Below are 13,236 nucleotides of genomic sequence, written 5' to 3'. Positions count from 1 at the left end.
TTATTATTTATTTATTTTTTGGCTGTGTTGGGTCTTCGTTTCTGTGCGAGGGCTTTCTCTAGTTGTGGCAAGCGGGGGCCACTCTTCATCGTGGTGCGCGGGCCTCTCACTATCGCGGCCTCTCTTGTTGCGGAGCACAGGCTCCAGTCGCGCAGGCTCAGTAGTTGTGGCTCACGGGCTTAGTTGCTCCGCGGCATGTGGGATCTTCCCAGACCAGGGCTTGAACCCGTGTCCCCTGCATTGGTAGGCAGATTCTCAACCACTGCGCCACCAGGGAAGCCCCCACTGTGTGTTATTTAAAAGTATGTTACTTAGTTCCCAACATCTGACAGTTTTCCAAGGGTTTTTCTGTTATTGATTTCTAATTTAATTCCATTGTGGTCAAGGACATACTTTGTGTGACTTGAATCATTTAAATGTATTGAGACTTATTTTATGGCTCAGTGTATGGTCTATCTTGATAAGTACTCCATGTACAATTGAATGTGTATTCTATTTTTGTTGAGTAGAGTAATGTAGATGAGGCAATCAGTGAATTTATTCTACTACTTGCCCTTTTTGGTCTCTTTTCCTCCCAATTTTTATTAGCTTTATTGTTAGGACATGCAACATTTATGGTATGTCTTGTTATGCCAGTCTGTATTTTTGTTTTAGTCATAATGTTCATCAACAATGCTGTTGCCATAATTGCCCAAGTCATTTCTTGGTTGGCTGAAGTCAGTCTTGTAGTAGTTTTCTCAGAAATGGTTCATGAACACTAGTTCCCTAGTTCTTGTATGTTTGTAACCTTTATACTTAAAGAACAGTTTGATGGATATAAAAATCACTGGGTTCAACTACTTTTCCTTGAGCATTTTAGGAGAACTAGGAGGTAGCTCTGTTGTCTTCTGGAATTGAATATAAAAAAAGTATGAGGCCAGTCTAATTTTTTTTTCCATTATAAGTGACTTAATCTTTGTGCCTGGCCACCCAAAGTGTTCTTTATTTCTAAAGTTCAAGAACTGTATTATATCCAGGGCCCATTTCCCTGGGATACTCTGAGCCAGTTCAACATATAGGTTTAATCTTTATTTCAGTATAGTTTTCTTAAATTACATATTGACATATTTACTTTGTGTTGTATGTTCTTACATTGAAATATGTCTAAATTTGCTTATTTTGAACAACCAACTAATTTTAATAGTAGAGGAGAAAAGAAAGAATAATGCATTTTAACATGATCACTTTTCGGTGGAATGAAACATGAAAGCACTTTAGAAAAGGAACTTCTTTTATAAAATTAAAGGCTTGCTCAGTCTTAGAAAAGTAAAGGTTGTTTACTCTAGCAAATCAGACAGGGGAACTGAAATTAAAGATGCTTGAAATGTTATAAAATTATGTCCTTATCACTCTCATTGAGGGATAATTATTGTATATTTCTTAGGATATTATAGATGCATATACTTTATTGTTCCTTGAGCATATCAGCCAAGTTCTAGCCTCAGGGTCTTTGTACTTCTCAGTTTCTCTGCTTAGAACTCTTTTCTCCTGAATATACACATAATTTCCTCTACTCTTTCAACTGATCATATGGATATATAGAGTTCTATAAAGGGCATGGTCATCAATCAGCCCTGTTTTTACTCTCAAATAATCTAACAGTATTTTGTTGTTTAATATTTTATGCATGTGTCTGTTTCCCTGTCTTGTTAAATAACAATCAAAGAGGGATGCAATTAAAGTACTAAAATGAATAGTCTTGGCAAACAGAGATAGCATAGGTAGTGGAGGATGGTAAAATCATCCAGTTAGTAAGACTAGGGTCCTATGGATTCACTTCCTCTGACAAAGGGTAACTTCTCCATGTATCCTTCGTTCTCCTGGCTTTCTTAATTTTACATTTCTTTTCTCTCTTCTATCAGAAGTAATTCTTCTGTATTTCAAGTGTGTTTATTAATATGAAAACGTTTGACTTCATTATTAATCTCTACTAGTTGACATGTTATCTCAGAATAACACAAGTGCCTCACTTCTAGCACATTCTACATGGTCAGATTACAAATATGTATTGGAAATCAATGAGAACTGAAACATTAACAGTAATAAAAATTTAAATATCTCATTTATTTTTATATGCTTTGATAGTTGTCAGCAAACAAATACAGCTGCCATTCCAAGTAATAGAAAAGTGAATAAGTATTGTTTATTGAAAGTTTTTATAATATTGTAGTCATTTATCATATACCATGTTTATTAAAATAATTCTTTTGCCTTTCTCCATCCCTCTCATCCCCCATATTTTGACTGTATAGCAAAAGGTTGAGATTTGGTGAGAAATCGGAACATTTGGGTCTTGGTCTGTTACAAATCTCAGCAGTCATAATTGACCTTTGAGATTCTCCTTCTCATTTATTGGAGAAGAGCAATTCACCCCAAACCGTCAGTGGCAAACTTTTAGAATATAGTTCTCCTGATACTTTTCTTCTTTTTTCTGGTCTACTTCTTGAAAAGTATAACTTAAAATGAAAAATAACACCTATCCTGGAGAGTTGATGCTAGTCCCACAGAAGTTGCCCTGCTCTTTTCCCTGGTCTAAAGGAACTAGCCGGAAACTCACAATTGAAAAATCACATCTTCTATCGCCTTACAATCACTTTTCCAAAAATCACTTTAATTCTTTGCCTTTTCTTTTTCTTGTAAGTAGACCCAGATATTTTAAACCCGCTCTTTATTTAACACAAATACTCCTAGAGTAGTTATCACTCTTTGGCAGCACGCACTGCCATTTACTTCCAGGCTGAGCAGTGCCAGGATCACTGACAAATCAGGATGTGAAGAAGAGGCAGAAGGAAATGGGAAGAGGGGCAGCTGGTTGCCATTAAGTGAAAGAGTGCATAAAAACATATTTAGAGTTTCTCTGATTTAACCATTAATCTGCCCTGTTGAAGAGTATAAAGTATATTCTCTTCATGTAAATATTTTCTAATTCAAGAATCAGCTGTAAACTAAAGAAAATGTTAAGATTCATTATAGAAGTCGTTTTGTTTCAAGCTATGAACCTGATAGCTTGAAGCCTTCTGAGGTCTCAGGTGGTTTTATGAAATCAGGGAGAGGAGGGTCTGAAGTAGGAAAAAATATTTTATTCTCTATATCTTTTCAGAATGAGAGAAATAAACAACAAGTCCTTGCCTTCAAGGCTGGAGCACAGAACAATTCACAGAGGTCTGTTTGTTGCAGTGGTCTCTTAAGAAATGTTACAGTAATTATGGTTATATCAACAAGCAGAGTTTTAGTGATTCAATTTTAGGTAATTACAGTGCTGCTTACATATAACAACTTTACTAGTTGTTTTTTTTTTAATGGTGGCATTCTTTTGAGTTTTTGACTTTTAAGAATTTTTGTATAACTTTTCAGTTTATTTTCAGTTTCTCAGTTTAATGTTTCTGGAAAAAATTGTACCTTTGACATTATTTCATCATTAGAACTTGTGTGCCTTTTCTACTGATTTTTTGCTACTTTGTTAAAATAAGATAAAGACTATTTGAGGTAGAGTCTTACTCAAAAGTTACACTAAATTAACCTAAAAATGCTGATTATATTTGCTGAAATTGAAAGCATCTAATTTTAACTCATAGCCATTTGATGTTTCCATATTTTAAAAATCTGACAGCATAAGAAAGCAAGCTGTCAGAGCAGAACACAGAGCAACTTACAGTCAAAATTAAGCACTTAGAAAACTGAGTGCCAGTGATTGGCAGTGATCAGCCTACATTTATACACAGAAGCTCGGCAATGTTGATTTTATTTCTTAGTCACAATGGCTCAATATTAAAGCAAGCTATGGCTTGATTTCTAGGTTGCAGTTTAGTTTGTGGTTAAAACCACTTATTGAAAGAGGTTAGAGTTGAAACCACTGCAGGGGGTGAATCACAGTAAATGCCAGACTTCTGATGTCAAGTTTTCTTCTGGCATAAGAAAGCATTGATATTTTATCCTTACTTTTTTCACCTCTTTTGTTTTGCTGAGATCAACGGACTTTGACAAAATGTGGATGACTCTTTGAACATGCCATGCTCTCAAGAAAGTGACAAGTGCTTTGCAAATGTTAGTTTCTTCATCAGCATAGCATATTCTCATAGGTTACAATTTTTAAAGTTCATTCTCTTCTACCCCACCTTCCCCTCCCCCCAAAAAAAGGAGAAAAGAAAAAAAAAAGTTTAGGAAAGTTGGAGGTATCATTTTTGTTTAAATAACCACTAGTTTTGGTACTAGATAATTTCATGTGGCATTTTCACTACTTCGTTTTCATTTTGTAATTTTTATTTATTTTTAAATTAAAAATTTTTTTTATTTTTTAGTTTTTTTGCCTGTGCCGCACGGCATGAGGGATCTTAGTTCCCTGACCAGGGATCAAACCTGTGCCCCCTGCAGTGGAATCACCGAGTCCTAACCACTGGACCACCAGGGAATTCCCCATTTTGTAATTTTTAACTTCTAGAAACCTGTTCTGACTTTAAAACTGAGAAGCTTATTTTGCTTTTGGAAGAGAAATTTCAGGAATGTGGTTCTATTTACTGGGTTTGTGAGCTGATAAACATTTAGAATTTGGTTACCATACTAATCTTTGTTACCAGAGAAAGTTTTTGGGTTTCATTGAGAATAAAAATTGGTTAAAATATTGTATTCACCTACTTTTCTACTGTAAACAGTTATTGAGGCATGTCGGTGGAGCAAAATTATGGGGACTTTCCGCTATTAATAAGCCCTTTCCTCTTGCAGATTTCATAGACCCCTTGGTAAATGCTTCTGCCATTTTATTACAATGGAACAACTTTCTTTCATAGGGAAAGCAGTGGTATGAAGGAGAGAAAGAGATGAGCTTCTTTACTTCCAGTTCTTTTTTAAGATTGAGCATCTTTTATCTTCAACTTTGTGTAGCAAATTAAAATTTTATCAGAAGATTTTGACATTCTTTGTAGTCAGACGTTATCACTGCTTGCAGGAATATTTCCACCTTTACCAGCCTTGTAGCTGTAGTGGCCATGGGCATGGGATAGACAAGGGATAAAATATTGATACCTTCCCTCCCTCCCCATTTTGAAAGGATATGAGTAAATGACCGCTGTCGTTCAATTTTGGTGGGAATGAAATCGATATAGCCTAGTGGCACTGTCTATCAAGATTTAAAATATCTATATCTTTTGATACATCAGAAATATTTTCACATGTACGCACAGATATGTATTAGAATGTTCATTATAGAATTACTTTTTAAAAATTAGAAACAAATGCTGTCAATTGGGGAATGATTAGATAATGGTACACATCGTAGAATACAATGGTTAAATAAAATGAAGTATATCTGAATTTACTCACCAGAAAATATTTCTGTGACCTGTTATATAGGGTGAAAAGTACGTAAAATGATCCCATTTATGTAAAACTAAACACGGTAACATTTAAAAAAAATCCTGTATTTATGTATATGTAAGTTAATGCTTACAGAAAGATCTCAATAGGTACATACTATACTACAAACCATGGTTCTCTGGGGGAAGAGAGTAAGTTGCATTTATATATTTTGTAATTAAAAAATTATTTGGTGGGATGGGAGGAGTGCAAAGAGTTGGAAATGATTAGTTCGTTTTCTGATATCTAAAAATGGGCTGCTTAGACATTGGGTGTCTCAGAAAAAATTATTGCAAATATTTGCAGAAGAACTAATTTGTACTCAGACCAGACAAATCTGATATGTATTTTAAAACCATGTCCAGTTAACATCTGTGTTTCATAGGCTATTTTATAAGATGAGAATGGGTCAAAGAAAAAATCTTTTTATGAACCTTCCATATAATTTTAAGTTTTTGCATCTTGTTCCTAATGGAAAGGAGGACAAATAGTGAAATATTTTAGCTTCTGTAATTATTAAGAAAGTATGAATGAATGCCTGCTGTTTGCTTAGCACTGAAACAAATTCTGTGTGGCGATAGAAGTACATAGCAACCTCCCTTAAAGGATTTTCAGTCTTTTGGGGGAGGTAACTAATCCATGAAACAACTAACAACATAAGACCAAATGTAAGTAAATGCCAATGTATGATGAAAACAATGTGTGGCCATGAGTCCAGTTTATAGGGAGATCAATAAGGTCTTCATAGAATGGCCAGAGGAAGCTTCATGAACAAATATGCTGGACTCAGTATGGAATAAAAATGCATTCCATGAGCACAACAAGGACAGTCAAACAGCGTGGAAGCAAGAATGAACATATCATGCTTCTGTGTCAGGAGGAAACAAGCTCACTGGAGCAGAGTCGATGAAATTCACGAAAAATGATTACTTGATAAGGAGCCAACTGAGTTTGATTCTGGCTCTGCTGTTAAGTCACTTCGCATATCTTATGCTAAAGTCCGTGCTGAGTACTCTCAGATGGCTCTTATTGCTGCTTCTTGGGTATCTTTCTTATCTCTTGTCTTTTTTATCAGAATGGCTATCTAAAACTTCAAACTACCGAGCTCTGTTTTTGCACAGCTTAGCTCATATCCTCACTGTATGGAGAAAACGAGCCTCACAATGTAAAGTGTCCAAACATCTTGGTCTACATTAGTATAAAACTTCTCCAAAATGTAAAATATTCATTCAATAAAAGGCTGGTATAAAGATATCACAATTTTTAAAAGTAAAATGACTTTAGAATTATAGACTTTTTCTTTATCAAAAGGGTGTTTTAAAATTACAAAATTATAGAAAATTAGGGAAATTATAGACAAGTTGACAGAAAAAAATTTAATCTTCCATAATTCTATCATGCAGAGATAACTGTTAGTTTTGATGTGTTTTTCCCCACTCTTTTTGCATGCATGTGTTTTTTACAACGTTGAGATAATACAAAACACATGATTTTGTTATCTGGCTTTTTTCATTTAATATCATAACTTAGTCTTTCACATCTTAAAGATTTTTGTAGCATAATTTTAATAGGTACAGAATGTAACAGAATATAGAAATACCATAGAATAAAATCATGTTTTGAAGATCTGTTAGGTGTCAGTCATTGTGCTAAGTATCTTACACACATTGTATTTAATCCTTAGAGTAACCCTGTCGGATAGGTGGCATTTTCCCCACTTTATGAGTGAGGAGATAGACTCTGTTAAATAACTTGCCCAGGATCACATTGATAATATAATATCCTTTGTTTTTTCTATTACACTGTGGTGCCTTCAATTTAAATAATTACTCATCTATTCTTGAACATATAGGTTGTCCCCATTTTTTGCTGTTAGAAACATGACTATAATTAACATACTTCATCATAAAGCAGATTATTTTTTGCCAACCCAACTTCTAAGTAACATTTGTATCATATTCAATGTCACAGTGTATTGACAACAATAGTAAATATTATTCTTGCCCTTATTTCTGATCTCTAAATTCTCTGGAGCTTTGGAAAGTGACCCAGCCCTCTGCTTGTTTGTTTTTTCTCCCCTTCCGAATTTGACACATCTCACTGGAGTGTCATCAGAAAGATACTAGTGAAGCATCCTTAGTTAATTTAGGAAACACTTTAAAGGCTAAATTAACTTGTCTTTGCTAAGTCATAGTTTTTATTGTTGCTTTTTAATTCAGTTTTCTGCCTGTTGGAATCTTAATTAATCATAACTAGCAAACTCTCGGCCCACTTTCCAAGCACTGTTATAAGAAAGTAATATAAATTGAGCATAGCATACCTCTGTAATAGTTCTAATTGCAGGAATTGAAATGGTTGCTAAGGTTTTTTTCGCATTATAGTTGGCTAGACTTATGGTATAGAATTATCATAGTATTTTTTAAAATATTTACTTATTTGGCTGCACCCGGGTCTTCGTTGTGGCATGTGGGATCTTTAGTTGCGGCATGTGGGATCTTTAGTTGTGACATGCAGGATCTAGTTCCCTGACCAGGGATCGAACATGGACCCCCTGCACTGGGAGCGCAGAGTCTTAACCACTGGACCACCACGGAAGTCCCCAGAATATTTTTGATAGCAATACTAACTCTTGAAAATGTAAAGGGTAAAAATTAGCTCCATTTAGCCATTTCTTAGAACCTTGATCACTGTTTTCTTCAGCAAAAGGGAAGGATGAAAATGAGTATAACAGGATAAGGAATATGAGGCATGGTGACTGCCCTCCTAGGTTTTAAGGCTTAACTTATTCTATAAGCTAATATATATTTTCTGTAAATATTGGAGTAATGTTAGACATACCTAAGAAAGAAAATTATTCACACAACAACTTTTTGAAAAATGGTCAAAGCAAAAAGAAAGAAATGGACAAACATCAGAAAGTTGCTGAAAGTTGAAAGGCATCAAAATATTTATCTCCAAAAAGTTAAGTGTGACACAGGCATCCACTTCTATACAGGCATACCTTGGAGACATTACAGATTCCATCCCAGACCAGCACAACAAAGCGAATATCACAATAAAGCATCACACAAATTTTTTGTTTCCCAGTGCATATAAAAGTTATGTTCATACAGTACTGTAGTCTATTAAGTGTGCAATAGCATTATGTCTAAAAAATGTACAAACCTTAATTAAAAATAGTTTATTGATAAAAAGTACTAACCATCATCTGAGCCTTAAGGGTCTTGCCTTGGTCCTCATGGCTGCTGACTGATCAGGGTGGTGGCTGCTGAAGGTTAGGTGGATGTGGCAGTTTCTTAAATCAAACCACATAAAGTTTGCTGCATTGACTGACTTTTCCTTTCCTGCAGCATGTAATGGTATGTAATAGCATTTTACCCACAATAGAGCTTCTTTCAAAATTGGAGTCTGTTCTCTCAAACCCCTGCCGCTGCTTTATCAAAGAAAGCTTGTGTAATATTCTAAATCCTTTGTTGTCATTTCAACAATCTTCACAGCATCTTTACCGAGAGTAGGTTCCACCTCCAGAAACCACTTTCTTTGTTCATCTGTAAGAAGCAGTGCCTCATCTGTTAAAAGTTTTATCATAAGATTGCAGCAATTCAGTCACATCTTCAGGCTCCACTTTAATTCTAGAAGTCTAGAGAGTCAGCCTGTCTGAAGCTTTGAAGCCAAGCATTGAAGCCAAGCATAGACTTCTCTATAGCTGTGAAAGTTCTAAATGGCATCTTCAATATAAGGCTGTTTTGTCTACATTGAAAACCTTGTTTAGTGTAGCCGCCTTCATTAATTATCTTAGCTGCGTCTTCTGGATGACTTGCTGCAGCTTCTACATAAGCACTTGCTGCTTCACCTTGTACTTTTATGTATGGAGAGCCATCCCTTTCCTTAAACCTCATGAACCAACCTCAGTTAGTTTCTAACTTTTCTTCTGCAGCTTTCTCACCTCTCTCAGCCTTCATAGAATTGAACAGAGTTAGGGCCTTGCTCTGAATTAGGCTTTGGCTTAAGGGAATGTAGTGGCTGGTTTGATCTTCTATCTGGACCACTAAAACGTTCTTTACTTCAGCAATAAGGCTGTTTTCCTTTTCTATCATTCACGTGTTCACTACAGTAGCTCTTTTAATTTCCTTCAAGAACTTTTCCTTTGCATTCACAACTTGACTGACTGGCGCAAGAGGCCTAGCTTTCAACCTAGCTGTCCACATGCCTTTCTCACTAAGCTTAATCATTTCTAGCTTTTTATTTAAAGTGCAAGACATGCGACTCTAACGTTCACTTGGTTCGAGGTCACTGTAGGGTTATTATTGGCCTAATTTCAATATTGTTGTATCTCAGGGGAGAGGGAGAGAGACAGGGAAGCAGCTGGTCAGTGGAGCAGACAGAATACACACAGCATTTATCAATTAAGTTCACCGTCTTACATGGGTGCAGTTCGTGGCACCCCAAAACAATTACACTAGTAACATCAAAGATCACTGGTCATAGATCACCATAACAAGTATAATAATAATGGAAAAGTTTGAAATATAGCAAAAATTACTAAAATGTGACACAGAGACATTAAGTGAGCTAATGATGTTGGAAAAATGGCACCAATAGACTTGTTCAATGCACGGTTGCCACAAACCTTCAATACGTAAAGTTGCAGTATCTGTGAAGCACAATAAAGAAATTACAGTAAAATGAAGTATGCCTATAATTTCTAATACTGGTAATACTGTTTAATTTAAAACTAGAGGCTACACTTAACATTTTAACCTAGCCCAACTAAAAATGTTATAGCAACAGTTGCAATGTGGAATCAGAAAAGAAATTAACCAGTCATGGCAAAGAAATACATTGAACTAAATTCTCATTACTCTTATCTTTTTTGCTATCAAAATGAACTTATTTTCTGATGTAATTGTTTGGGGAATTAAATTTGATTTAAACCTTCTATGATAGCAGATATCATCATATTCATCCATGTAGCTTACATGTAGCTTGCCATGGGTCTTGGCAATAAAAGTAGAAAATGTCTATTTTTCTGCTTTGCTTATTTTAGGTATTCAACAGTGGCTAATATGCTCAAGCTGGATATGTTTAGATAATAAGACTATAACTTTCACTTTTGTTTGTAAAAAATTATTTTGAGAAATTTTTTTACCATCAGGTCAACTTTTTAGAGAAATTTTGGAATGTTTATATTTAAATTCATGGAAAATATTGAACCTTTCTGATCTCACAAAATAATTGTGCATCTTATATTTTAAATAATACTGTTTTAGAAATTTGGAAATTTTTTCTTCAAAATTACATGTACATTTTTATATATAGCCACTTGTTCTATATTGGATCACCATCACACAGATACAAATGGGATTAACTATTATAAATTTAAAGTATTTACTACTTTGATGTTATTCAATTAGGCCTTATCTAAAGGTTAATTTTTTATTAAAGTGTGACAATACTTTCCAATAATTGATTTTAAAGATTGACTTATAGCTGTGCATTTCATTATTTCTCTAAGAGGGCAGAAAAGTGGTTTCAATTTCATCCTAATTGACAGAGTGTAGTGTGCAGTTTCTTGGTACAAAAAGTTAAGGATCTTGCTGAAATAGTGCTTCAGAGTAATTCATAAATACTGGTTGATAGCCTGGGACAGTGACAGGCTCATCGGATTAAAAAAAATTCCATTTTTTTGTGTGTTCACAGGAAACCTGTCCAGTTTAAGTCGTCTTGGTCTGAGATACAACAGACTGTCAGCAATACCCAGATCATTGGCAAAATGCAGTGCACTTGAAGAATTAAATTTAGAGAACAATAACATTTCTACTTTACCAGAGGTAAGAGGTGGATTACAGTAAACTCTTGAAACAAGTCTGCAAGATAATGAAGGGAAAACTAGTCAATCTTTACAGCTGGGTAAATAATATGATGATTGAAATTGCTTAAATAATGGGTATGCTATGGACATATAGCCCACCACTAAGATAAAAATTCCAAAAAAGAAAGAGTAGATATGATTATAGGAACAGAAAGGAAGGTGGAAAATCAGTGTGCTACTTTCCGCTTTAGCACCATGTAAATCTTTCTCATGTCATTTGGGACTTGACAGTAGAAGCCATTAAGGAGAAGTTGTATGGCTGGTTTTAAAACTCACCTTCCCCACCCAGTTCAGTTATAAAAGAAAAAAGATATTGTAGAAAGATGATAAAAGAATGACTACATAGAATACACTACTTATTATCCAGGTTAATATGAGCTGCAACATGCCTGTGACCCAAATTATTATCCTGCTTATACAATAACATTAAAGCCTGTTTAGCATATACCAGTCACCAGAATCTGCTGTTTTTTTAACACATTATTTTTAATTTGGGTTTTGTTGGTTCTGTTAGAAAAATATTTTCACTTCTTTTGCCTAGAGATTAATTGGGCAAGATGCAATATTCTTTTTTAAATTGTCTTTCTCAACTTTATTATTTTTTAGTCTTGCCATTTCTTCTTTTGCTACCTGCTGTTTTAGCATACCCAACAACTAGTAAGTTTGCTTGTAGTTATTCAAGCATAATATCTTACTGTAGTATTCTAACAAGCAAAAGAATGGAATTGTGGAGTTATGGATTGATTGAACTTTGCAAAGTCTTTTTTTTCTAATAATTAAAACTATATAAGTAACCCTATTATGTTTAGATTATTACTAATTTTCCCAACTCTGTGTGTGTGTGTGTGTGTGTATGTGTATTTGAATTAAGAACAGAGGTGCTTTGGATGAATGTTTTTCAGATATATGCTTTGATTTATAATGAACAATTTGAGTAGGTGAGGCCCTAGGTTTGTAGCAATTAGTTTATCAAATAAATTTTTTTAATTGATTTGTTTCTTAGGCATACAAAGATAAAGTAGCACCTATTAATTTGGTTCCTATTAATCTAGATGCTTGCGTTTTCAGAAAAAACTTGGTCAGAGTACAAAAATGAGTTTCCCAGGATTGTAGTTTCTAGTCTGGACCAGTTCACTAAAACTACTATGACAGTATATCACCTGTGGCAAAAGAGTACTATTGTTAGTAGTAGTTTAAGTGGGATAAGGATTAGAATCCACAGATTGTAGATATCGCCCTGACAGCTAGACTGTTTGGATTTTTTAATTTCTGTGATGGTGGTAATTTACAGGCATCAGAATGGGTGAGGTTCTACTGTTTAACGTCATCCTCTTTCTAACAGTGATTCATATCCATAATAAGGGAATAATTAGCATATTAATTAGACCTTGTTGGGATTATTTTAGGATGTGATTTGTGAGCTTAAGTAAGACTGACTACTGTTACAATGTCAATATGCCTAAATATAAAGACTGGGTGTATATCAGTTTCACCAGGTGAGAAATTTTAACATTTATTTACATATCCAGTCTTATTGTCACTGAAGGGAAACATAATTATTGGAAACCTCTTAGGATAAAGACATGTGCTAAGTACTTTCATATATAATATTTTGTTACTGAAATAAGTCAGGATTTATTTTTGATAAGAGAATTATAAAGAAGACAGCTCTGTTCAGTCTGGCTGTGGAAGAAAGGGTGTATGTGTATTTAAACAGGCCCGTTTTCAGATAGAGAAGCTATGGGGGAAATCCTTGATTGGCCTTGTTCAAATATTGGAAAATATTAAGTTTTATTTAAAAGTAGTCTATGTGCTTTGGAAGTAGTGTATTCTTAATGCAAATGTGTAATTATCTGCGTTTATAATCACAATAAGAAAAATAATAAAATCCATTAAACAGCACTTAGACGTTCAAGCTGGCAAGAAAAATCAGGAAAGTGGTTTTCACTGGGGGCTCATTATATTGCTGAAATCAG

The 13,236-nt window shown here is 34.5% G+C and overlaps 1 protein-coding gene across 9 annotated transcripts in view; it reads left to right on the top strand.

The window, feature by feature from the left end:
• The window catches only part of SHOC2 (SHOC2 leucine rich repeat scaffold protein), a 102,242-nt gene that overhangs the window by 75,129 nt on the left and 13,877 nt on the right, over window positions 1-13,236 (top strand). For all 9 annotated transcript variants that reach the window (XM_082424897.1, XM_082424898.1, XM_082424901.1 and 6 more), the window contains one exon: window positions 11,089-11,219. In XM_082424897.1, the coding sequence (XP_082281023.1) occupies window positions 11,089-11,219 (131 nt within the window). The remainder of the gene's footprint in view (window positions 1-11,088; window positions 11,220-13,236) is intronic.

Source organism: Balaenoptera physalus (assembly GCF_965194825.1).
Source record: "Balaenoptera physalus genome assembly, chromosome: 14".
In the NCBI taxonomy this organism is placed as follows: Eukaryota; Metazoa; Chordata; class Mammalia; order Artiodactyla; family Balaenopteridae; genus Balaenoptera; species Balaenoptera physalus.
The sequence above is the reverse complement of the archived record's forward strand: the minus strand, read 5'-3'. Positions and strand labels throughout refer to the sequence as shown.